The sequence below is a fragment of the Dicentrarchus labrax genome, unplaced genomic scaffold (assembly GCF_905237075.1).
Source record: "Dicentrarchus labrax unplaced genomic scaffold, dlabrax2021, whole genome shotgun sequence".
Lineage (NCBI taxonomy): Eukaryota > Metazoa > Chordata > Actinopteri > Moronidae > Dicentrarchus > Dicentrarchus labrax.
The window spans coordinates 27,583,930-27,609,118 of NW_026136711.1; the positions used below are offsets into that span (position 1 = coordinate 27,583,930).

At 37.4% G+C, this 25,189-nt stretch overlaps 3 protein-coding genes across 6 annotated transcripts; 2 read left to right on the top strand and 1 right to left on the bottom strand.

Annotated features, from left to right (window-relative positions):
* Positions 1-207: 207 nt before the first annotated feature.
* Positions 208-8,649, top strand: sycp1 (synaptonemal complex protein 1). The gene is made up of 35 exons (XM_051415712.1): positions 208-281; positions 968-1,097; positions 1,355-1,436; positions 1,531-1,574; positions 1,690-1,854; positions 2,019-2,086; positions 2,236-2,309; positions 2,418-2,476; positions 2,614-2,680; positions 2,866-2,939; positions 3,038-3,146; positions 3,679-3,773; positions 3,863-4,047; positions 4,140-4,207; positions 4,285-4,346; positions 4,463-4,579; positions 4,679-4,783; positions 4,930-5,033; positions 5,137-5,254; positions 5,376-5,446; positions 5,543-5,624; positions 5,728-5,790; positions 5,872-5,934; positions 6,024-6,086; positions 6,194-6,310; positions 6,396-6,506; positions 6,574-6,666; positions 6,758-6,832; positions 6,932-7,018; positions 7,111-7,245; positions 7,725-7,778; positions 7,930-8,001; positions 8,090-8,194; positions 8,351-8,416; positions 8,509-8,649. Coding segments are annotated over exons 1-35 (3,126 nt in total). The 5' UTR covers positions 208-279.
* A 274-nt stretch (positions 8,650-8,923) lies between these two features.
* Positions 8,924-18,395, bottom strand: slc5a8l (solute carrier family 5 member 8, like). 2 transcript variants are annotated; one of them, XM_051415715.1, is made up of 18 exons: positions 17,590-18,395; positions 17,229-17,294; positions 16,917-16,968; positions 16,317-16,384; positions 15,886-16,040; positions 15,465-15,605; positions 15,255-15,384; positions 15,072-15,160; positions 14,635-14,747; positions 13,678-13,745; positions 13,477-13,563; positions 13,157-13,344; positions 12,415-12,524; positions 12,183-12,268; positions 10,728-12,102; positions 9,788-10,295; positions 9,530-9,682; positions 8,924-9,428 (listed from the first exon to the last, which is right to left on the bottom strand). In XM_051415715.1, the coding sequence occupies exons 1-15, from the start codon at positions 17,941-17,943 to the stop codon at positions 11,989-11,991; spliced, it is 1,821 nt and encodes a 606-aa protein (XP_051271675.1). In that variant the 5' UTR covers positions 17,944-18,395; the 3' UTR covers positions 8,924-9,428; positions 9,530-9,682; positions 9,788-10,295; positions 10,728-11,988. The 2 variants fall into 2 exon arrangements, with proteins under 2 accessions (XP_051271675.1, XP_051271673.1); XM_051415713.1 differs by having other exon boundaries at positions 9,788-10,300.
* On the top strand, positions 14,705-21,945 carry tshba (thyroid stimulating hormone subunit beta a). 3 transcript variants are annotated; one of them, XM_051415718.1, is made up of 5 exons: positions 14,705-14,764; positions 14,928-14,971; positions 15,065-15,148; positions 20,191-20,392; positions 21,296-21,945. In XM_051415718.1, the coding sequence occupies exons 4-5, from the start codon at positions 20,231-20,233 to the stop codon at positions 21,572-21,574; spliced, it is 441 nt and encodes a 146-aa protein (XP_051271678.1). In that variant the 5' UTR covers positions 14,705-14,764; positions 14,928-14,971; positions 15,065-15,148; positions 20,191-20,230; the 3' UTR covers positions 21,575-21,945. The 3 variants fall into 3 exon arrangements, with proteins under 3 accessions (XP_051271678.1, XP_051271677.1, XP_051271676.1); XM_051415717.1 differs by lacking the exons at positions 14,705-14,764; positions 14,928-14,971; positions 15,065-15,148 and adding an exon at positions 18,598-20,081 and having other exon boundaries at positions 20,160-20,392; XM_051415716.1 differs by lacking the exons at positions 14,705-14,764; positions 14,928-14,971; positions 15,065-15,148 and adding an exon at positions 18,598-20,081.
* The last annotated feature ends 3,244 nt before the right edge of the window (positions 21,946-25,189 follow it).

Here is a 25,189-nt window from a genome sequence, read left to right on the forward strand (position 1 = left end):
GGCATTTTCCCGGGTTAATTTGCATCCTTTATGCACCACCTCACACAGTAGTATCCATATATTCATGGTTTTCGTTGTGTATTTCGGCCCGTCTGAGTTACATTAATCTTCCTGTTGGCCGTTTGAAATAAACCGTTAACGTGACGTTACACACAACTGACGTCCTCGCGCCCCCCCCGCACTGGATGCTGAAGAGCCGTTAAACAGCCGTTAGGTGCAGTAAACGGTTGATATCATTGACCGTTTATTAAAAGGTTGTTATTCAACATTACCATCGATATGTAAGTGTTGTATTTATATAAGTATTAACTTAAGTAACTACCCGGCTGCTGTCTGCCACATTAACGTCGTGACAACGTTAACCTAAATGTTTTAATGCCTGGTAGCCAAGGAGTTACTGAAGGTGGGTTAACTAACAGTAACGTTGAGCTAAGTTAAGTTAACGTTAGCTAACTTTAACTGGCTAACATTAAACTGAATTGTTCTTATCAAACTAACGTTAACTGTTAGTTGACCTATTAGCCAACAATAATGCAATAATGTGAAGGTTGTCTGACATTATTATTACTATTATGAATGTTATATACTTTTAAAAAAAATAAATAAATAAATAAAGTCTCACTTTGTCATTAACGTTACAATTCAAGCTCAGTAAACTAATATTACTCAGTGGTGGAAAGTAACGTTACTTAGCTATTAATAGGTTAATGTTAAGCACATTTAACTGCTAATACTGTAACATTACTTAACGTTACTTTAGGTAACAAATTCTAAGTATCGCAACTTGAGTAACCTTATTTCCATTCAGTAAAACTTTATATTGTAACGTTAGTGGAGTATTTTCGTAGTGTGGAATTAAATGAAGTACTTTTATTTAGTACTTTTACTTCAGTAAAGGCTCTGAATGTCTTTTCCACAGCAGACATTAGTTTATAATAAAGAAGCTGTATGTGTGTGGTCATTTCAGGATGGAGAGAGACAGGAGTTTTAACTTCAAACTGTTAGTACCTCCCAGGGTGAATAATGGACAGGTATCTGCTGTTCGACCTCAGGAAATCGTGAAGAATTGTGGTGATTTCATGAATACATTGCAGCAGGTAAGTTAAATTAGCCAATAGTTAATGAACGGTAAATAATAAATGAAGTAAAGGCAAAACACTTTAATGCTAGCTCAGCACTGACACTGTCATACAGCATAATAATTAGTCATCTTTTACCAGATATAGTCTTATACAGTATGCACTCTTGTGGGCATTGTTTTCCTCGCTGTAAGTTAAACACATTAATGAATGGAGGCAGGTGTAGTCTTCATTAATACATATGATGACTAAGCATAATTGCTGTTTTCCTCTAGGGTTACAGTAAATGTTTTGACACAGAGCAGATGCCTTTCCCCAGTACCAGCATGGTTGCACCAGCTAAACCAACCAGACAAGGTATTTTCTGCTAAACAACATTGGCTCCGTACTTTCAGCACAAAGATGTTTCATAAACCTTATGATAAATTGTTTTATTGTTTCTCCTTTAAAGAGTTCTCCAAGATTAAAGTCGTGCCACCAATGGAAAAAGATGAGGTAATATTTTCCATTGTAGAAAAACGTGAAGCATGAATAGGATAGACTTGGTCTTTGCAGCATGTTTTTTGTAAAGTATGTCAGTTTACTTCCCATCATTGTGAAAATTCCCCAGAAGAATACCAATCCTGGACAGCTTTATTCCAAGCTGTTTGATGAAGTTGAGAAAATTAAGTGTTGGAAGGTCGAAGTTGACACTGATACTGTGCAAAAGGAAAGGAGACTACAAGAAAACAAAAGAACAATTGAAACTCAGCGCAAAGCCATTCAAGAATTGCAGGTGTGTGCCACGTTGACATATTTTTTTTTATGTGTCTTTCACTCTCTCTAAATACATACAGTATTCTTTTTTTATTAAAGGATTATTTATAATAGAGGAACAGCATACTCTAATACCCTTTCATATCTGTAGTGGTATCAATTGTGTGTGTTCTGTCTTTACAGTTTGGAAATGAAAGTCTCAGTGTAAAGCTCGAGGAACAGATGAGTGAAAATGAGGATTTGAGAAACAAGTAAGAGTTTTATTTGTTCAAAAGGGCTCCGAGACATACTAGATGTGATGTGTGAAAGCCAGACAGACATGGTCATCTGATTTTGAAATATAAATGTTTTGTCTATATAAAATATTTTGCTAATATGAAATTCAACATTTTATATCCAGAAACAATGCAACAAGGAACTTGTGTAATATCCTCAAAGATACTTTCCAGAGGTCAGCTGACAAAATGCATTTATGTAAGTAAAAAGTGCTTTAAATTTTTATGTTAAAATACATGTCTGAAAGAGCCATATTATGGTGTGGAAAATAATTACACATTAATAACCAGTCTTTACATTTTGCAGTTGAATCTGAAAGAGAAGAAACACATCACCTCTTTATGGAAAATAGTGAAAGTATTCAGGTAAAACACCTCTAAATCTATATCATAATTAAGTTTTGTTTTATTAATAATATTTTTTGTATAGGGGTTAGTCAGTAGGGGGTCAGTAGGACATGAAGTTTAATGAACAGTTTACAAATAATTCTTTTTTTCTGTAGAAACTAACTGCAGCACTCGAAAGCCTTCGTTTTCAAGCAGAAGCTGATCAACAAGAGATGCATAAAGGTTTTGTTCTTTTTTTGTGTGTGACTACTAGGCTCAACACAACAGTACAGTAACAGTAACTCCAATTCTGAAAATAACATGAAGGATAAAATATGCCTTAAATGACATAGATGAGTTATTGATACATTAACAAGCAAGAGAACATGTCCACCAGCAACATAATTAACCATTTTATCTTTTTCTAGTCAAAGAGGGCTTGCTGCAGTTTGACGATCTAAAAGAGAAATATCGTCAAGAATATAACTTGAAAGAGAAAGAGGTTAGTAAAATAAAGGTTTTATATCAGACACATTTATTTGGGAAATGAATGTAACCACAAGTTTAGAAACAGCTTAAGGATTGCTACTGCGTTCACAGGTTGCAGTGCTTCAAACAAAACTCAAGGATAAGGAAAGTGAGCTGCAAAAAATCCTGCTTGACATCCATGAAACCCAAAAGCACTGCAAACAGCTTCAAGAAGCAACAAGTGAGATCATTATTCAATTTCAAGATAACATATCTATAGCTTTATATAAATCTTGTTTCTTTCTTTTTTTTGTGAAACAACATTCAGTGTTTTGTCAACAATGTTTTGCTAAACATTGCTATACAAATGTCCAAAGACCGATCAGGTTTGATTGAAAAATAATCAAGTTAAAGTGATAATCAAATTCTCCTCTGGCAAGCCAATGACAGCGTGAACACATGACTAGGTTATCTTGGTTTTATCTTATACGTTACAACCACTTTGATTGTGAAATCAACAGACAAACCGAATTCTAAAGTAATTATCTAAACTATTACTAATGACATAATAGTTATTATTTTTGTGTATTTCATTTTGTGTGCAATGTCGCAAAAATTATAATAAAAGTGGCAAAAGTAGGCCTTATTGAGGAATTCTAAAATATATTTTTTTTATTTTTTCTCCAGTGTGAGTTCAGTGAGCAGTATTATGACACTTTGTAATAAGAAAACTATAGCAAAGATAATATCATTAAGTATGTTTTAACTTACAGATGAACAATATGAACTTCTCAAAAGTTCAAAAACTGAACAGGAATCCCTTCTTCAAGAACTGCACACTGCAGTGCAGCGCTGTAAGGAAACTGAGGTGAGTGTGTCGAAATCCTTGACACTTTCAGTGAAACTCTGCTCTATTGTGTTCTGTCTGCTTTGATTAAAATGTTTTCTTTCCCTCAGAAAAATCGTGAAGCTGTTGCTGCAATGCTGGAACAATGTAAAGAAGAATATGCAGAGATTATTCAAAGCAAAGACTTAAACTTAGAGGAGCTCAGCAGAGTTAAAAATCAACAAGCAGAGAAGTTGGAGCAGATTCAGACAACTGTTCAAGAGCTACAGGATTCACTTGCTTTAGAGATACAGAGGTATAATTAACTCCTGAACATTCATAGCATTGTCCTGTTCCATCACAATGTTTCCTCATGCCGTTATGTTGTGGTTATGACTTATTTTCAAGGACCAAGGAACTGGAGGATCAACTCATGGCAAACAGCAAGGAACTTGAAAGAAGGAGCACACTTTTAGGTAAGCCTCACTGAGTGAAATTTGTAGATATTTTTGTTTTCTGCTGTCAGGCTGAAAGAAAATCTTTTACCCAACAGGAGAGACCATGGAGGAGAGTGCAAAGAAAGATGGGCAGATCAAATTCCTTGAAGATGAACTGGTAAGGTGTATTTTAATCTTCTAGAGGAGTATATTCTTTGCTTCTATGACATACATTGTAGTCTGAACACTACAGAAGATTACTTGACACTCTTGGTATGCTATTATTGTTCTTAGGACAGAAACTCAAAATCCTTTGAGTCCATGAAGGGTAAGATTGATGTCACTGAAGTCAGAGTGGAGGAACTCACAGCTGAGCTTTCAAGGAAAACTAAAGAAGCCCAGCTATTAAAGGTGATATAAATAGATACCTCACCTCAGAGGGAAAAATAATAGTTTAATACAGATACGTGAAATGTATGCTCTAACTTCTTCCATTTTTTATTGATACAGAATGAAGCAGAGGTTGCCTTTGCTGAAAATGATCTACTGAAGAAGACTTGTGAATCTGCTGAAAAGGCTATGGAAGATTTAAAGGAGATGTCCACAGTGACAGGGGTTTTCACATGATTTTTATTTTCTTGCTACATTCATCATCTCATTCTTACACCTTTTTGGGGAAAATGTTTTTATAAAAATATTCAGAGATATGTGTATTATATACAATACATAGCTTTATTATGTTTATTTTAATATTCCCTCAGACCAAAGTGCAGGAGCTGGAGGAACGGTTGTTTACTGAAATGAAGAAAAACAAAGAACACACCTTTGAGATGGAGCAACTGAGGAAAGACATTATGCAGCATGAGTAAGTTCTTAATAGCCAATCATTCACTGAGCATATAAAGTAGAATATTATATTAAAGTGTTATAATCTTAATGTCTAATGTTAAATATGTGTCATTTTTAAGAGTACACTACAAAGAGCTGTTATCCAACTTTAATGCGCTGCAGTCTGAGAAGACAGCCATTCAACAGCAGTTTAAGAGTGGATCTTCTACTGTGAGGGCTATTGAGGCAAACATGAAGGTCTGAATTATCTAATTAAATGTGATAGATCATTTTCATGTGTACAGTGGCTGTTTGCGTTAGATGCCAGTTTTGTTTTATTACTCATTGTATCATGTGAATAACAAATATAACTGTTCAGGCAAGTGAGGAGAAGGCGGTGAAGCTCACAAGCGAAATTCAAAGACTAGAAAAAGAAAACCAATGTTTACGGTGAGTTCACAGTTAAGAGACCTGAAGAGTTTTGACATTGTGTACTTTAGATTTAGATTGTGATTAGTTTTTGATTTTTATATTTCCAATAAATAGAGAGGAAATAACTTCTATTCAGACCAAAATCCAAGGGGAATATCAGGAAGCTGAGACTCTGCAGAAGAAAATGGAAGAAAATGTAAGTATGCTAACTTAATCATTTATCAATAACGACACAAGGCTTCAGAAAGATGTTGTTCTGAAAGTAATATATACTGATTTATTTGTTATTTTGTGTATAGTGTGAACATCAGCAGAAGGAAATTGCAGAAAAAGAAAAACAAATAAAAGCTGTGGAAACAAAGGTGATTGTAAAACAGAAAATTGACAGTTCTGTTATTGCTAATTATTTTCCTGCAAGTAACAAGAATTTTTTTTGTTTTTAGCTCTGCAATTTCAGGAAAAAAATTGAAATCAAACTTAAAGCCCAGGAGGAATGCCAGAAAGAGGTATTTGTGAGGACTATAGAACTGTAAATATAGAATAGGATGGCTTTGTTATTTATTTAGCTAACATTTCACTTTTATTATATTTTCAGAATAAAAAGCTTAACAAACAAATAGCAAAGGAAATTGCAAAATCCAGTCAACTTGAAATTGTGGTATGGTGTTATGTTTTTTTTTAAATCTTCCAGTACTTAATATTGATATGAAAGATTTAAACTCATAAGTATAGCCCTGTATGATAGATGGTTCTTTTTGTCTTTAGATCAACAGTCTTCACAAGGAGTCTGAAAACTTGAAAAGACTGAATGAGGAAGACCATCAGAAATTGCTTAAGGATCTTGAGTCCAAATCAATCTTTGCGGCAGAGCTTGACAATGAGGTTACTTATATAACGTTATGTTACTTACCACATTTTTAGCTCTTAAGAATAAAGAAGAACTGAATAAAGAAACTCTGTCTTACAGGTAAAAAAGCTCAGAACAACAGCAACGGAGGCCATTAAGAAAAAGGAAGATACAGAACTCAAGTGTCAACACAAGATAGCAGATATGGTTGCACTGATGGAAAAACATAAGGTAAGGTTATCATGAAGTATGTTTTGCTGTCTGAAACATGACTGTCAACATGACTTGTTATTACCAGAGCCAGTATGACCGAATGGTTGAGGAAAAAGATGCAGAGCTGTCTGAGAACAAGAAGAAAGAGATGGAGGTTGTTGCCTATCGGAAATCACTGGTATGATGCAGAAAAATCATGAATCAATGTTCACTAACGTAAATTGGATTATGAATAAATTATATTTTGACATTTCCAAACCTAAAATCAGGAGTTGGATCTCTTGACGCATAAGAACGATAATGATCAGCTGAAGATACAGCTGAAGACACAAGTGACAGAGAAGGTATGTCCTTGGATGGTTTTTAGCTTTTTATTGAAACAGCTTGCACTTAACTTTTGAGAAACACTTAATTATTTGAGAAACACTTTTCTTTGCTATTAGGAAAACCTGAAGAAGGAACTAACTGATTTGAAAAAAAAAATGTCATCAATGAAAATCACTCAGCTTCCAGAAGTAATGAAGAAGCAGGTACAAAACCTGTACATTAGCAAATGGGCTATCCCTGATGATGTGGTTTGTCATCACTTGTACTTAACCAATAATTAATTTTCAAATTTTAGTCACCTGCCATAAACTGCAAACAGGGGAGGTGTTCAGAGACTCCAAAAGAGAGACAGATATTTGACTTCTCTAGGACCAAGAAAACTCCCTCCTACAGCAAAGATGATGGGAGAACTGCAGTTACGAAGAAAACTGTAAGTTTAATTTACCAGAAGGTTTTAGACAGATTGAACAAGTTGTGTCATGTCAGGCACATTCTTAATTGTTGGGGTGAGTTGGACATCGTATAATCAAGTTGTCATAAGTTATTTTGCATTTTAATGTTTAAGAGAGGTTGAGGTAAAATACTGTAGATATTGTATATTAACTTGTCTGTTTGTTCCTTTCATACCATTATCCTGTTCAGGATGCCAGTTTATTACCTTTAACCATTATTCACCTAAAATATGTGCAGAGAAATAAAAGGATGGGGTTTTGGTGTGCATGCTTGTGCCTGCAAAGGCTGTGTATTTGTGTTCATTTGCATTAATGTGTAGGAGAATTGTATTTCTAAGTATTCACTGTACTGTAAATCAACAGTGAATTAATGCAGTGTGAACATGTAACTATAGGCTATTACTGAATGATACTCAAAATGTAATTGTAATAACATTTTATGTCTTCTGTGGTTAAGGAATCTGACTCTGAATCCATCAGAACATCACGTGGAACAACACCAAAGACCAAGGTAGACAATTTAATCTATTCATAAAGTAATTGTTGACTGGCTGTAGAGTATACCAATAGAATTTAATATATGTGATTTTGTCTACTATTGTAGCGTGTATAATGACTCTGACATTCATTCAACTCTAACTAACATTGACTTTTCATCAAAGGATATTCACGATGAAGACCTGAAAACCCCAAGAAGAACTACAAACAGGGTTGGCGGAACATCAAAGATCAAAGTAATACGCAGTATCATTCTGACATTTTTCAAAATGAATAAAAAATATTAATGACTTGCTGACATTTACTCTTTGAAATCCCTCACAGTCTTATAGAATAAGGACACCCCCTTCTGATCCTGCAGCACGCTGGAGAGAGAGTGCCATAGAGCTTGACCCCAAGTCTGACAGCTCAGATCAAAATGATATCTTGGTGAGTTGTATTTTTATTGGTTGAGGGTTTTTTTTATTTTTTATTTATTTGTCAGAAGAATACAATATCATAAACCTGTGTTAGTTTTGTTCATTTGACCGTTTGTGCAAGATGGCCATGAGAGCTGATTTGGTCTTCTGTTCCTCTTTTTTACAGAGCTTTACAGGTGCACCCGCACCCAATATTTCTGCTCCACGTTGCAAACTCAACATCTTCAAAAAGGTAAAATAACCATAGTGGTGTTATTTTATTTTTATAATAATATGGCAAAGAGGAATCAATTCATTAATGAAAATGCATACACACTTTTTCAGAAGCAGAGCCCTGTCACTAATAAATCACCAGGAAACCTCTTGAAGCTAGCTGCGATGAAAAGAATGAGAGATGCGGGTTGGACTGCTGTTACTGGCTGTGACCAGAAAAAGAAGAAGACCAATGAGAAGATCTTTGCGTAAATAGTCCTGTTACAGGTCAGATAAACAGTCATTACGTTCATCATCAAGTTTAGAAGTTAAGGCGTTCATGTTCATGTTCAACATTCTTAACATGCATATATAGTAATGTTTGGGATAAAATAGACTTATTTATAATAACAACAGGCAACTTTATTTCTCAATTTGCATAGAAAGTATTGTTATAGTTCAGTTAAACGGTATTGTTAAAGATTTAGGTGTTCATATTCCAGTTTGTTTGGGTTTTGGAAGAAGAAGTGACTGTAGAGACACCTCATATGTTTTTCAGTATTTTATTGTTGTTCATTGTGTTGTGTGTAATAATACTTCAAATGAAATGTAATTAATTCTGCACAAATGGTGTAGTTGTTAAGTATTATAATCTTAATATATATAATAATTTAATATATTCATGTATCCTAATATTGACATTGATTAGTAAAATGTTCAAATCAATCAGCATCGTCCTTGTTTGAATGTTTTGTACATCGTCATTGTCCCCTCCTCTCTGCCATTAGTCTCATCAAGAATTTGAATTTCACAGTGGGGACATTTCAGTCTTGAAATTGTACTAATTAACGGGTGAGGATGATTTGTATTGTCCATGCCTGTCGAGCACCAGAGGTGATCACAAAGTGTACGAACACTCTCTTCTTAATGAAGGAACTCGAGGCGGAATTGAGATTGGTCTGCTGAGGGTGTTGGTACATTGTCGTATATTGGATGGCCATCATAAAGTCCTCCAGAAATTACGAGTGTGTCATCGCCTGCCACAAATGCATCTGTTGAAAATATAATTAATAAATGATTATTATGTATTTTTAATTGCTAATAACAAACAAAATAATTTGTATTGATTGTATGATGACAGGAAACTCCTTACCCGTGTCATCAGTGTTGTTGAGAGGTTGGTGCAAGTATTGGATTTTCTGTTTGCATTGATGAAACATGAACACAACCACGGCCATAGCAAACACTCCAAGTACAACGCTGAAGAGAATAGTCATATTCTTTTCTGACATGTTTAGACGCAAACCTAATAACACAGTAAAAAACGAAGCAATTAGTCATTTATATGAGTTAAATAGCAGCATACAATAAGTAGGTTAATCATTAATGAAACAAGAATCCCGGTGCTTACCTTGTGTGCTTCTGTCCGGTGAATCTGAGGTTGTGTAGACAGTGTGAGACAAATTTGCAGTTGTAATTACTGTAGTATCGGGTGTACTTGTGTTAGCTTCTGTCGTCTGCATTGCTGGCGTTGTTGGTGCAGTAAATGTTGGAGTGTGATTTCCCGGTGTTGTCTTCGTCAGTGATGTACTATTTGTCAGAGGAGTCATGATGGTTGTTGGCTGAGAAGTCTGGAGATGACTTGTGCTCTCCGTTGTAGCAGCTGTAGTTTTGGTGAATGTTTCATTGTTGTGGGTCTTGTTGGTAAATGGAGTCGTGTCGTCAGTCGAGTTTGAGGTAACAGTCACAGGTACGGTAGAGTTAGATGCCATTGTAGTCGTGTGTGTCAGGTTTACATCAGGGGTTGATATTGTAGGTGTGATTGTAGTCAAACTCCCATTTTCTGTTTGTGCCACAGCAAAGGAAAGTGCCAGAAGGCAACAAGCCAAGGTGGCAAAGGTATCCATGGCCATTAGGTCCTGTACTGTGAAACAAAACATGGGCTGAAAAACACTTCCTTAAAATAAACACTGTAAAAACACTTTGTTTTCCTTCATCTTATTAATAGTTTTACAGTTTAGACCTAAAGTCTGAGCCCCTCACACTGCAACGCAGGGAAAACAATGCTTGTAAACATGGTGTAAGGCCTTTTGTAAGTGGGTCATATGTAATGCGTTTTCAAAGATTACATTCAGATCTACTTACAACAGTAAGTACATACATCTACAGGAAATTACTACATCCAGACTAAACACGACTTATGCTTATCAGCTCGGATCTTTTGTTGTTAGTCGATGGAAACACATTTCATCTTGCGATCCTGTGAAAGCTTGGCAAAGTCCAAACCTTGATTAAGAACTAAATTACTTTTGCAGAACTTATTGCTGTAGACTGAGTTAAAAAAGGCTCACCTTGTTTTGTTAGAATCAGTGAAAATAGTAACTTAGTTCACTTCCCCGACAGTGAGCCTGCCTCCATGTCACGACTGACTCTCCACTTCCTACAAACCTGAAATAGCTGAAGGCTTGATTTGCTGGCATAGTGGCAGGTAAAAGTGGGCAGGTCAGTGCTTTGTAAACTTCCTCTATTGTATGTTGCCAAGGAGACAAAGGGCAGGGTTATTTCAAGACCAAAGCTCAATTTCTCTCTGTCTGTCTCTTTCTTGCTCAGTTCAAATGAATGTTACAACCCTGTGTAGACACCGCATGGCCGGAACATTAACTACACAGTTAATGTATTTCTCTTGGATTCCTTGTTCTGTACTCTCTCTCTCTTACATTTGAAGGTCATACATTCACTGATGTTCTCTGTGCTGAATTTGTGCACTGTGTTTTCAGTCAACACGGTTGAACTTCTACAAAGTATTTATTGAGAAGTAGAATTTGTGACTAATTGGTACAGGAAATCTCTAGAGAGTGTACAATTTTCATATAAAACAAGGCAGTATACAAATACTTAAAATTCAATGGCCATTGTTCCTTCAAACCAGTAATGCCATATACATATTGTAAAACAACAAACAATATTGCAGGTTGACTGTCTGCGTCAGAGGACAATGTTCAGGTAGGAAATATAGGGCTAGTAACCGCTATCAGAGAGAACAATTGAACAAAGGGCAATAAAAGCAAAACAGTGTTGCCACATCACTGCTAAGCAGGAAATGTGAGCAGCGCAATTAGTCCGTAAAAATCAGTAAAAGATGTGGTGACCTTGTGTTATTTTAAATGCTGTTTCCTTATTGTGAAGAATAGGACAACAGCAGAAACTCCCTGCTTTAAGTAAAGCACTAAATTATAACACCAGCTGTTGTAGAACATTGTCCAACTGTGGATTTGTTTTTTCTGTTTAAGCACCTCACGTATAGCCACGTAAGCAAGCAAGTGTTGGAATTTGAATTACATCCTTTTCAAGTTCAGTTTGCCAAGCTGTATTACACGTTGTCTAGCTCTTCTTCCTTTCTGTCAAGTAAATCTTAAATTATTCAGTTATATCACTTTTAGAACGATGCTTGAAACATAATCAACATAAATAGGAACATACAATTACTTGTCTTTGCAAATTAAATGCACCACAGGTATGTAGCAGCAAAACAATCGTGGCTTGTCATTTATGTGTTTATAAAAAATACATTAACACGTCTCCATGAAGGAACAATGTATTCATACAGCAGCGTTACAGTTTGGTGGCTTTTTCAGCGTCTTTACTCATCACGTCAAAGTCTGTGAATGTTGGGTTGTCAGCTTCCATATGAAAGTCTGTTGCCACCTTTTCCGTGACGTCTGATGCCTGTAGAGAAGATTCAGCAGACTGTTAATAACAGGACTCACTTTGTTACCAGTTATCTAACCAAAGGGTCAATCTCTTACCTCTGGTTTACCACACCAGCTAAAGCAGATCAGGTCACTCTTCTTCACAAACAGATCGGAGTTCAATTTTTCTTGCTTGCATCCGCCTAAAAAGGAATAAATAATATAATATTAATATATATTAATAACTGTTTTATGGTGGATTTAGACTCTAACATTTAAACATTTAGAACACACAAGCATGTCTATGTGCCTCTGCAGTGGAAGTAGAGGTAAGGAAATAATATCTCACCTGTGATGATGCTCACCAGCAGACCAGACACCATTGTGGTCAGTGTACCCAAGAGAGCAAAGTAGACGTAGGACAGAGAGTACCAGGAGTCTGCCAGAGGTGGCCTGACACTGTCACACAAAGGAAATCATTGTAGGTGTCATACTCCTGTCATTCTGCCACTTCTTTATGGTGATATGCTGTATAAAGTAGGGCTGCAAGTTTCGGTTATCTTTATTGTTGATTAATCTGCTGATTTCTTTCTCAATTATTAACCAGTGGTCCAACAAAAAGATACTCAGTTTACAATTACTATATAAAACAGCTAAACAATGAAACAATTATCAAAGTAGTCGCAGCTCAGGTTTTATGTATATACTGTTTATACTTAAACATGGAGGTCTGAGTGTCTTTGGATCTTCTCTCTATGCATTTGGATTTTAACTCTCATTACTGCGCCTATCAACTGGATTTCAGAATTTATTCAGAAATCTGTGTCTGAAAAGTAGTCCAGAAAAGCAGTGGGTTGCTTATTCAAGTTTGTGGACTCTGATTTAGCTTCATGTCAGCAAAATCTATTCTGAGAAGTTTCTACTTTTTATGATGAATTGGCAAATGCAAGTAAATCTTTTTTTTAGGGCAGCTTAAAGCCTTGAATTATGTTTTGACTTTGTATCCATTTGCTACATTAAGTAGAGTATTCATATTTATTCTAACCATATCATGTGCATCATGGACGTTTATTTTATGTAACATGACTCACTCAGGCTGCAGGGTCACAGGACTGGTCCATGGAGCTGCCGTCGTATAGTTTTGGCCCGTGGTGCTGTTGCAACCCACAGTGCTGAGTGGGAGAGGATTTGTCTTTTCAGCTGTTGGTGGGTAAATCTGGCCTCCAATCCCCACCCACAGAGTCAACACTAGACCAATGATCATTCCCACAAGTCCTCCCTGCAAAGTAAATATGACTGCAGTCAAATACTTCCTGTATGTGTCACATTTGTTTTTTTTTAGTACGTTTTCTTTGTGTTATGAGAGGGTGCAGTTGTGCCAGTGAATGTTCCAGCAATAGGAAATACTCACTATTGAATTTGGTGTGCGGAATAACATGCCTAATAGGTAAAGACCAAGAAGAGGCCCACTGATCATTCCAAATATGGACAGAGCTGCCTGAAAATAGAAAACCGTCAGGAGCCTTGTAGTTCTCAATATTCAGCTCTTGGTGGTGCTGTCGAGCAATAAATGGCTGCACTACTGTTGGTGCATGGTGTCGGAGAGGTTTACCTGCAAAATGCTTTCCATCAGTGAAGCAATTCCTGCCATCCCAATACACAGGGCACCAAAGAATACACCTGAGAGATGTTACAATCAACATTATTAAAGTAGAAGAAAGGATAGAATCACATCAAAGTACAGATCTAAATGTTCATTGGTGCTAACTCTGACGCAGTATTCATACATATTTAAATGTTCTCAATAGATAACTAAAGTCTGAATTTGCATTAGGAGAATGGTGCTTTTTGTGCTTTTTACTTAATTAATTGTTTGTCTTTTCTTGCCCATGGTATCTGCAGGTGAAAAGTGATTGTAAAACATTCAGTTCAGTTTTCTCAAACTCTTTACTCTGTGGGGCAGTGGCAGTCGTTATAAATGGTTTTGTATCCATGCAGATACAAAATACAGATCCAATGTCTAACCAATGTCTCTATAAATTAAGAGGGCAGTGCAATGTCTTTCTTTCACGGAGGAAGAGAAAGTGGAGCCACAACCTTGATCTTATGCTACAAGTTTGTAGAACCTACATTCATGTTCCTGCATGTCCAGCCTTGTCTTAATAAATCTACCCGAGACAACACTCACATTATTGTAGCATTAAGTCATCAAGTAATGACTTGATTTTGTCGTTGGATAAACAAGATTAAGACAACAGCAATACAATATCTACCTTTAACTTATCCTGATCATGTCCTGACTCATACAGGGCAATTTGAAACAGGCTAAATTACCTGCTAAGAATAACAAGATAAGATAATGGTTATCTTGGTCTGTTGGTATCTTGTGAGTCTGGAAGTAATAGGAGTCATAGTGTATAGTGACTACTGTGGTATTCATCATCAGAACGTACTATGTGAGTGTTTTTGCTCGAACAGTTTGTCCTCAGTAGTATGTGGTGGCTTTTTTACTTTATCCTTTTCTAATGTATTCTTGGGCTACTGTAAAAATAATTCACACACAACTTACTCAGCCCCATGTTCAACCAGGTCACCTGTTTCTCTGTGAGGTTTTTACACAGTGGAAGAATAAAGTCTTCCATAGTGACAGCAACGAGGGCATTAATGCTGGAAGACACCGTGCTGAAAAATACGAAAGGGTAAGCTGTTAGTCACTGAACAGAACGGAAAGGTTGATGCATTTAGTGGCAGATTAGATCACATATAAGATTATCAGGTAGCACGTAGGTGGTTGTTTCTGGCATTATGTATAAATAAAATGACTAGAAATGAAAGTGCAACAATAACTTGCTCAATTTTCAGCGGAACAACAATGTGGACTTTTCGCAGGAAACAGCATAAGCCAGGTATTGCAAGTTCATTCTTCCTTACCATCTTATCGTGTCTACTATCTTATCAACACAGCTTCTTATAACTCCCTTTTTCCTTGTTTGTGTCAGGCCTCACCTAAGGGTGCCACTGTATGCAGCAGCCACGAACAAGCCAGGGATTCCAGGATAGGCTGCCAGTATATCCATCACGAGGTAGGGCAGCAGCTAGTTTACAAATGTAAAGCATTTTCACTCCTAATGCTTGTCAAACAGCATGACACCCATGTAATGATGAGTAAAGAATTGCAGCTGCAGTTACCTGGTCAGGGGTGCTTATATCGCCGTTTGTAAGTGGGTCACAGTTCTTGTAAATGGAGAACATGGTGAGGCCAGAAAACACAGCCAGACTCACAGTTACCCACAAGCCAACCATGTTCACATACAGAGACCTGGGAGATGTTAGAAGACTTGTCAGTGCATGAACCTTCGCTCTTAGCCAATACTATACTGTCATAGCAGGAACGCTCACATCTTGGCGTGTCCCAAGGTTCTGCAGGAGATGTAGCGTTGCACCTGGGACTGGTTGATTGCATAGATGGACGTCCACATCACGCTGCCACCGATTGTAATGGACCAGAAAGTATGTCGCTTCAGAGGATCTGGGTCAAAACTGGGATAAAAGTCAACAACATGAAGGAATATTGAAGGTCAACAGTACAAACTTCTAATAATGTGGGATGACACTATTGAGGAAATAAGGAGGCATCATTGCTATTCAAGTCTCCTTCCTTGGATTCTAGAGCAATTAAGAGTTACATATAACAATTATGGAAAAGTTGATTGAATTTCCTTTTCCTGTTGTGGCAAATTAATTTCTCTGATCAGGAAGCCCCACCCATCTGGTATCATAATGAGTTTAAAACTTATAATAACTCTGCTTGTGTACGTACTCAAATGCCTCTAGTCGGCCTCCTTGACCAGCATCTTCCCAAATCTTCCCCAGGCCTCCCTGCAGTACAGCTCCTCGAGCTATAACAGCCACAAAACCTGCCAGCATGATCACCATCTGCAGCACGTCTGTCCAGATTACTGCTTTCAGGCCGCCCTGAAACAAAATCCACGTTAGAGCCACCGTATCTTAGTACCTTTATGCAGTCTTTCCAATTTAGTGATAGTGGAAGGTTATTGTAATGTTATTATAATGCAGAGAATAACTCTCATTAGTTTCATAAGCAGATCAGACAGCTTCATTAACCCCAAACTAAAATAGGTGTAATATAATGAACCTTTTAGTTTAACAGTTTAAAATACAAGTCTGTTTGTTATGCAGATAATTCATTCAATATAATACATGATACTCTTTGACATGCACTGTACCAACCAAAGTGCAGTAGATGATGCAGACCACTCCTGTAGCCACCAGCACTCCCCATAGGTCGAGTCCTGTGACTGAGTAATTACATAAAAAGCACCATTATGATTCATATAATCAAAATAAGCCTCTTGAGACATAACAACGTGCCGGTTTTAGTAACTTAAAGCCTCCGTAAGTCTCCATAACCTCTCTGAAATTGTGTACATATCCATGTTTGTAACTTGGCACTAACGATACATTTTCCTTGTTACACGTGGTCACCTCTTTGTTTAAGGTTTAAACTGTGATTAAGATAAACATGAAAGAAAGAAACAGCTGTATCGTTTTTTTTTAACAACTCTACCAGTAATATAGAAACTGTTATCAGGACAAAATGGATCATAAAATAGATCATTATAAAGATGTTAGACTGAACACTACAGGTTGAAGGTTGAACTACAATTAAGTGAGGCTGCACACTGGAAAAAAACCCTACCCTTTTTGTCCAGAGGTTTCTTGTCCAGAAGAAGTAGACAGGAGAGGCAAAGGTGGAAAGTCACAAATCGACAATAGCAAAGGTACCTAACTTCATTTTATTCAGAACTGTTGCTGCCATTATAGACTTACTTTGATTTAGTGCAAGAGCTGGAGCATAGATGACCAACCCAGTGTACAGGGCCTGAGAAAAGAGGCCACCATTAGTTGATTAGCTGGAAACACAACAAGCATGTGGTTCATATTAATCTTGGAGTTGGTTTCAAGAATCAGTTTTTACATAAAGTCAAAAAGAACTAAGACAGGTGCTTTTTGCCATGTCACATTTCCCATGCTAACTATGGATGTTTGTTCCATTCTTCAGGGTTTGCTACTTTTGTTTTTAATTATCTAAATACAAAAAGTCATTGAATATTCCTGTTAGATAAAAGCATGTTTAGTTACCGTCTGCACGATGTACATTGATGTTCCAATTAGCCGAATAGGCCGGCTGAATCGCATCTCCAGGTACTAAAAAGGAAAAGGAGAACTAGTCAGACATCATTGAACTGATGATTTGGTTCATACACAGTGGTTTAGTTAATATATCCACATTTACATAATGTGAAAGGTGGTTTTTTTGGAGGAAATACTTTTATAGCTGTTGTATTCTGTACAACCTTCGTGTACCCCTGATCATTTTAAACCGCCTTTGCTTTCTGTAGCTTTCCAATAAACCATACTTGCTTTATTGATCTTTACATTTTAACTCATTTCCTGCTGCACATGTGAGCTAGCCTTTGTACCGCTATAATCACTTCCTCACCTCATAGGCACTGGTGATCCCCAGTCTGTAGAAAAGTGGGACAAAGATCTCAGCAGTGATGGCAGACATGATGGCATAGGCGAAGCCGAAGGTCCAGAATGCAGCCCCAAACCTGTAGGCCTCAGCAGGTGTGCCAATGACTGTGATTCCTGACATGAAGCTGGCAGTGAGCGACATGGCAACTGGCACAGCTGTCATTTGCCGTCCACCTAGCAAGAACTCAGCGCTACTGGTCTCCTTACGGCCTCGAATGGCCTGGAAAAGGCCGATACCAGCTGAAACCAAAATTGTTCCAGCAAACACAACATAATCCCACACAGAGAAAGTGGCCACTGGACCACCTGTACCCACCATGTTTAGTTCAGCAGAAGTAGCTTCCTTTTACTAACACTTCTCTCTGAACTGTCGTCAAGAAATTTCTGTCTTATGCAATATTCAACATTTAATTCTCTTCCCTCCAAATGATCCTGAAATCGTCACATATACCAATACCAACAGCCAGAATACACACTAAAGACAGACTCAGTCAACTGTCAGTCATCAGCTGCACTCATTTTGAAAGCTTCCCTTCAAACCTTCAACAAAGAACAGAAAAATCCAAGTTTTAGTCCTCTTCGGCTGTGCCAATCCAACAATCAGTTATCAGAGTTGCTCCAACTAATTGTAAAAGGAATGAGATATTTCAGCTGCAAGTGGCAGGAGTCCAGTTCACTCTGATGCTTTCGGAAGACTATAAAGATTAGTTCACTTAAGTTAATAATCTATCAAGGACACGCAGTACTGAAGTCAGCCAGTGATTGTAAAAGGTGATGATCCTGTGGTGTTGTTAAGGTTGTGTTCTGTTCTGATGACAAATTAGAGACTTTATGTTATCATGATGTCTCGATTCCTTATGTAATGATGTGACATAGTGACACATCCACTGTGGGTCTTTATACAACTCCAGGCTACTCAGTAGTTATTGATTATGTGAGGAATTTCCGGAGGCAGGGCAGGTTACACACATGTGACAACTAAAGCTTCATTTAGCACTTCTGTATCTTGTATCCAGTGATGCATAGGAAAGCATGTCATTTTAAACTCAAAAACACGTGTCAGTGGGAGAAAAGTGACGACTACAGTAAAAGAAAATATTGCTGATGAGAAAGAAAAAGTATGTGTAAGCTTTGGGCAGGGACTTTTACATAATAATAATAACATATATTAAGTGTGATAACTTATTAGTAATCCAATGAATAGAGATTTTATGGTTGATTTCATTCAAGTGAGTCTTTACGAGAGCATCAGTTCCAGTGAAATCTTCAAAAGTTAATGTAAAATGACACTTACTGTTAATGTTTGTAAAGAGTAGTAAGAGCTGAGGAGAAGGAATGAGTGGCTAAAATGGACATTGAACTTACACTATACTGTTTATGCTTTCACAGTGTTGTATAGTCTTCCTGAGCATGTTTCCCTATTCGCTGGATGTAGTCACTACTGCAGAGTGACAACACGTCAGCCATGTGCATTGTACAAGATAACAGTTGTAGATGTGGACTTAACTTCAGTGAGAGGTCCTGTGATTGAAATGAAAGAGAAGAAGAGAAAAGAGAGTCTGTCCAATGTGTTTGTGAGATGGCACAGCAACAGGAATGCTAAGAGAATTGTGTGTTTGTCTGTAGGAATCCTATTGAACAATAAATAAAGAGGAGATAAAAGCAAAAGCAAGAATGACATTACAAACAATCACATGCATGACAATTGAGACGATGCTCGTCAATCATTAAACAAAAATATAGATAAGGACTTTTCAAGTCAAAGTACTGACATGTCAGTAGCTTAAAGTCTGTGTGAAGAATTTGGTGTTTAGAGATAAATGCTGATCTACTGCAGCATTTTTTATTTTACTTACTAGCAGAGCAGATTAGATAAACCTGCTCTGAATGTTTTCTGCCCGTGTTCAGTACAAGATTGGACTGTGACATCTTGGGAACTGACATTGCTGAATGGTGCACAAAGCATTATTTGGACATGCACATTCAGAAAGCTGTGTGTGGGGAAAAAGGCTTTTTCTTCAGTTAATTTTTACTCAAATGAGAGACAGATTAGTTTGTTTTGGAAAAGGAAGTAAACCTCTTAGAGTCTGAGAGTCTCTTTTAAAATCATGCATTCTTTCTAGCTGAAATCAAGCTTCTGGGCATTTTGTGACATCTAGTGGACACTGCTTTAGATTACTTTGGACAGAGTTTCTCAGAGCTGCACAGCTGGTGCAGAACCCATTGAGTCCATTTCCTTGGTTACTGCATGAACTTTGTTCATGAAGGAAATCATTAATTCATGTCATCCACATAATGGACCAAAAGTTAATTTCTTCCTTTCCGTCACAGATAGAAGATAACGGCTAGTTTGGGTAAAGGTGGATTATATAATGTTGGTATAAATACTGTTCAGCAGGGATGTTCTGCCTCACAGCATCATCATCAGGCCTGCATGAGCCAGCATCTCTTGAGCAGGTAACTGTCACATGCAGAGGAGAACGAATAATATTTAAGATGCCAAACTTTTGATCCTCTCTTTTATCTGGTTGTCAGTTTGTCTCTTTATCTTTCCTTCCTCATGCAGGTCCTAAATTAATTGTGGGGAAAAAATAACATTGCTTAACATGGAGACTGCAGTGTTCAGCTGCTGGCTCCTTTTCCTGCTGTTCAGTCCAGCTGTTCCTATGTGTTTACCCACTGACTTCACCCTGTATGTGGAGAGGCCAGAGTGTGACTTCTGTGTGGCCATCAACACTACCATCTGCATGGGATTTTGCTACTCAAGGGTATGTATGTCCTTTGGGGTGGAAGAGCAGTACAAGTTTATACCATGGCCAATGACAATTCTCAATTCTGATTGGCTGGAAAGAATCAACTAGATCAAGAATTTTATTCATGAAAACATTTCCAACAAAAGTGTTAAACAGTGTAAATTGAAGGTACCAACAAATTGAACTATTATATTCACTTTAAGTATTTTCTATATAAGATAATACAGTTTAATTGCATATGTACTGATGTAAAATCATAAGGGAAAAGAGTGAAACATAGGTTATCTTTTAGAAAAATGGCATTTCTGAGTAAGAATTATTCCCATTAAAATCTACAGTAAAATACATTTTGGGTATTTTGATTCAATATATATTATAACAGAAAATTTTTAATGTTGTTATAATGTTTAAAAAAGAAGACGTTTTTGCTGTCATTATATTTGGGACTGACGTTTAATTCCGGTAGCCTACTTTAGATATTGTAGCCAGCAAGGTAACGAAAAAAAGCATACCCAACAAACAGTAGAGGAAGAAGAGAAAGTCTTCTATGACATGACATTTTACTGATTGATTTTGGAGAATCAAACAGATCAAACAGTGAGTATTTGTGTAGGTGATCTAAGCAGCTTGGAACTCGCTCAAGCAGGCGACCCTGGTTGGCTTTAAAAGGTTTTATACATCAAAAGAATTTTTATAAAATCCAAACCAGGCGTCTAATTGATATTAAATTGTCTTATTGGTCAAATTTTGTAACCACACCAGGCTAGTAAAGGGGACCTGCCTCTAATTGGGACTTAAAAATGAAACTATTCTGGTCCCTTTTTTCAGTTGAAAACAAGCATCCCAAATAAAGTTTTTTCCTCTTAAGCAATTAAAATATATTATAAGTGTATTTATGTGTTTGTGTATGGTGAGCAGGACAGCAACATGAGGGATATACTCGGCCCACGCTTCCTTATCCAGAGAGGCTGCACTTACGACAAGGTGGAATACCGCACGGCCATACTGCCCGGCTGTCCCCTCGACGCCAACCCCATGTTCACCTACCCGGTGGCTCTCAGCTGCCACTGCGGTGCCTGCAGGACTGACAGCGATGAGTGCGCACACAGGGCCAGCGTGGACGGAACTAGGTGTACCAAACCAGTCAGACGTCTCTACCCTTACCCCGGCCAAACCAACTACATGATCCCTTTCTGATTCATCTGTTATCATTCTCAGCCTGTCTCTTTTTTTTTTTGTTCAGTTTGCAAAGCTGTAACTGCATGATCCATGGATGTTTTGAGAAGACACATTATCCTGTAGCGTGTGACGGACACAGTGATATATGCACTGTCTGTGCTGTTACCTATTGTACCAGTCTGTTTTATTTTGCCTTTGTTGCCCAACCTGTCCGTGCTGCAGCTTCTCAGTTTACTATAGGGGGTGGAAGGGGGGATGATCCTGGTCTTTGTTATTGTCAGCTCCCTTATTTATCTTCCTGTACACTCATGTCTGTGTGTGACTCCCGGACTTTACTCTGAAAGGGATACTCTGAATGGAACTCAATTAAAGTGATGTCTCTAAATAGCTCTCTGGCTAAGCTGTGCTTCACTTAATCACATCCTGCGTCTGACGGTCTGTAGCTTTCTGTTTGCAACATAACAAACACGAGGCCATGACGCTCCACAATGTCACCTCAGGATGCTATATTTACCTCAGGAGTCATTCTGGAAGGCACATGATTGTTGACACACCTTATTAAATGGATTATCGGGGAGGATGTCGAACCACAAAGATTAGGCACGAAGTTACCAAAACACCAAATTTACAGTGTGAGTTAACTGTTATTTTATCTCAGCCCATGTAGAGTTTATGTGTTTTGCAGTTTGCCAGTCACACAGGGAATTTGGGAAGACAGCTGGAGCTTATTAATAGCTCAGCAGTTCAGAGTGGGAGAATGTATGATAAATCCATCATGTGGATCTCAGCGACACTGCTCTCTTATCTCCTCATTTTAAATTCTGTATATCACAGCATTCTTTTGTCAGTTTCTATACTGAAGTGCCTCTGTGGGGATAAAAAACGTTTCTATTAGGCTCAGACAGTCACTGTATGCAGTTCTGACAGCTTTTCACATTTTGATCAGAATGAAATCAGAGTGAAATATGAAATAGAATTAAGAGCTGGTGAACTAAAGGCCAACAAAACATAAAGGTACGGCGGCACAATGTGCAAGGAGAACTGTCCTCTTATAGAAAGAGACCATGTCACTTTCATCTAGTCAGGGGGTGATAATCATACCCATAACTCCCCATATAAAGTCTTTGTGCCACTCATGCTTTATAAAACTATGCACCTTGAATCAACCTTGAGGGGAGGTGTCTTGGGGGCAGAAGTTGAATGAGCTAGATGAGATCCAGTTGACTGTATGGGGGAGAGTTTGGACAGAAAACCAGTTTGTAAAATGCTGAGCCCTTATAACCTCAAGGAAGCTTGTACAACCTCTGACAACCTGACACTCTGTTTAACCTTGCAAGCAGTCAGCTCACAAAATGGAGGAGTATTATATCCACTGTTTGTAGTAGTTTATCATTTATGTCGTTGTGTATATCAGTTAGAAGTGGGTTAATATTATTGTTTTATACTCCCTCACACCTTCATTATAGTAAATAGATAATTCCGCTGTGTTTTTAAGCGTTATATTTTGCATATTCAATGTATTGGAATAGATTTGTTTTTTCATGTTGTGAATGTTCCAAAAAACATGCTATACTCATATTACTCATAAATCTATCTGACTGGATGGTTAATTATGTGGTTATACCAATGGTTGACCTGATATGACTCTGAAATCATCTGACTGATATGGCACAATGGTTTGAATTGCCCAGCTAAAATTCCCTGTGTGGTGGTGTTTTGAAACCACTAATACCCTAATGGATAAAGCAGTGGATGGAGTGGAATTTGCTTCCATCAGCACTCCAACAGAACCAGCTATGTGACGCACATACCGACCACCAAACACTTTTGTTTGTGTTGTGTTTATTCAACTAGAAAAAATGCGAGAAATGTTTTAGCCATGTTAGCCGGCTGGTCGGTCCGCCCACCACTTCAGTCTAGACTGAAATATCTCAACAACTACTGGATGAATACAGACTTTGGTGATCCCCCAACTTTAGTGCCACAAATAGGTTGACATTTTTTATTTTAGTGATATTTAGTGATTAAATGTATTCGCAGTGTCCGGATAATGTGTTCGTATGACTTTGGTGATCCCCTGACTTTTCCTTAACGGTCACAACCAGCTTTAATTTGTTGAATACTTTGGTTTATGACCAAACACTTGCAAATCCCATCATGCACTGCTAAAGTTCATGTTCACTGCCAAGTAGCAAGTGATAACATGCTAAAATGTGTTAGCATTTAGTTCCCAGGACCATTGTGCCGAAGTACAGCCTAACAGAGCTCGTAGCATTAGTCAGCTAGACCTGATTGGTACTGTTGCAACAAATAATAACAATTTTGTTTGTTTCAGTTTGCTATTATTGCCAGATAATATATCCACAAGAGAAGATGGAGAGGTACAGACAATGTTTGTAACATTTATTGTAACAGTAGTTCCAGTTTTAGCATTGCTTTAATAATAAATACTGTAAATTATCTTAAGAACCAATCTTGTTGATATTTAATCTAGGTTTTCAAATGAACATTTGAATCATGCAGCTGATATTAAGATCTTGAACATGTACAAACTTGTCCATAACTATTAATTATAAACCAGTCATTGCTCCTTCTTTGGCGTCGACAATAATTTGTAATGAATGTTAACGTGAACCCTGATTATCTGATTCCTGATTCTTCACATAAGAAAACAAGACATTTAAATAAAGATAAAATACATACTGATTAAACAACCCAGGTAGATATAAATAGAGCAGAATAGTTACGCAAGTATGAGAGGCTGCCTATGCAAAGCTGCATACATGACTTGCTAATCATCCGTACCACCCACTGTTACACAACTTTTCAGCATGAGTCATGTCTGAACAGTGAGAGATAGGTTCCCAATGCCTAGGAATGTGTCTACACATTTAACACCATCATCTCAGATTAACCACTTTCACTGCCAATAACAAGAGGCCTCTTGTCTTTGGCATCCACCCTGTAATTTCCATAGCATGCAGCTAATACTTGGTATTGTGAGCCTCTGCATTTGAAACCTATTCAGTAGAATTTACCAGAAGGTCTGTCTAACTCCAGGAAAATCCCTTTGAGTAATTCAATACGCTACCTTTTGTTCCTGATGCAACACAAACAAGAGTTAGTGCATGATGTTCTTACCACTGCAATACTTTATTAACCATGCATTTATCCACGGTGAATTGAAACTGGTATCCCTTTCAAGTGAAACCTGCTTCTTATACACACAGTGGCACACAAGCACACCTGTGTGTTCAGTAGAATGGGTGCCTTCCTCGAGGACACCTCAACAATGGGGTGAAACTCATTCTACTGAGGGATAGCAGAGATAAGGACCAACTAGTGGTGGAACAAGTATTCAGATACTTTGCTTACATAGAAATATTTAAAAAAAAAACCACAATTTTAAGAAACTCCTTTACAAAGAAAAATCCCTGCAGTTAAAACTTTAGTAAAAGTTTGGAAGTATTATCAGAAAATGCTGTATATTGTTTATATATGTTATTATATTCATTACTTTATTAGTAGTACTGGTGCAGTAACATGTAAGCAGCACTTTCATGTTGTAACAAGTCAAGAGGGAGCTAATTGTGACTATGTGGCAAACTGTTTGTTGACAATGTGCCACATTTT

Excerpts from the sequence above, each read along its gene's own strand:
- sycp1 (XM_051415712.1), top strand. Across the intron at positions 6,087-6,193 it reads CCAGTCAACTTGAAATTGTG|ATCAACAGTCTTCACAAGGA; the intron begins GTATGGTGTTAT and ends TTTTGTCTTTAG. Across the intron at positions 6,833-6,931 it reads AGACACAAGTGACAGAGAAG|GAAAACCTGAAGAAGGAACT; the intron begins GTATGTCCTTGG and ends CTTTGCTATTAG.
- slc5a8l (XM_051415715.1), bottom strand. The coding sequence starts at position 17,943 with ATGGTGGGTACAGGTGGTCCAGTGGCCACTTTCTCTGTGTGGGATTAT. Across the intron at positions 17,295-17,589 it reads GGATCACCAGTGCCTATGAG|TACCTGGAGATGCGATTCAG; the intron begins GTGAGGAAGTGA and ends TTTCCTTTTTAG. Across the intron at positions 16,969-17,228 it reads CAATGTACATCGTGCAGACG|GCCCTGTACACTGGGTTGGT; the intron begins GTAACTAAACAT and ends CTCTTTTCTCAG.
- tshba (XM_051415718.1), top strand. The coding sequence starts at position 20,231 with ATGGAGACTGCAGTGTTCAGCTGCTGGCTCCTTTTCCTGCTGTTCAGT. Across the intron at positions 20,393-21,295 it reads TGGGATTTTGCTACTCAAGG|GACAGCAACATGAGGGATAT; the intron begins GTATGTATGTCC and ends TATGGTGAGCAG.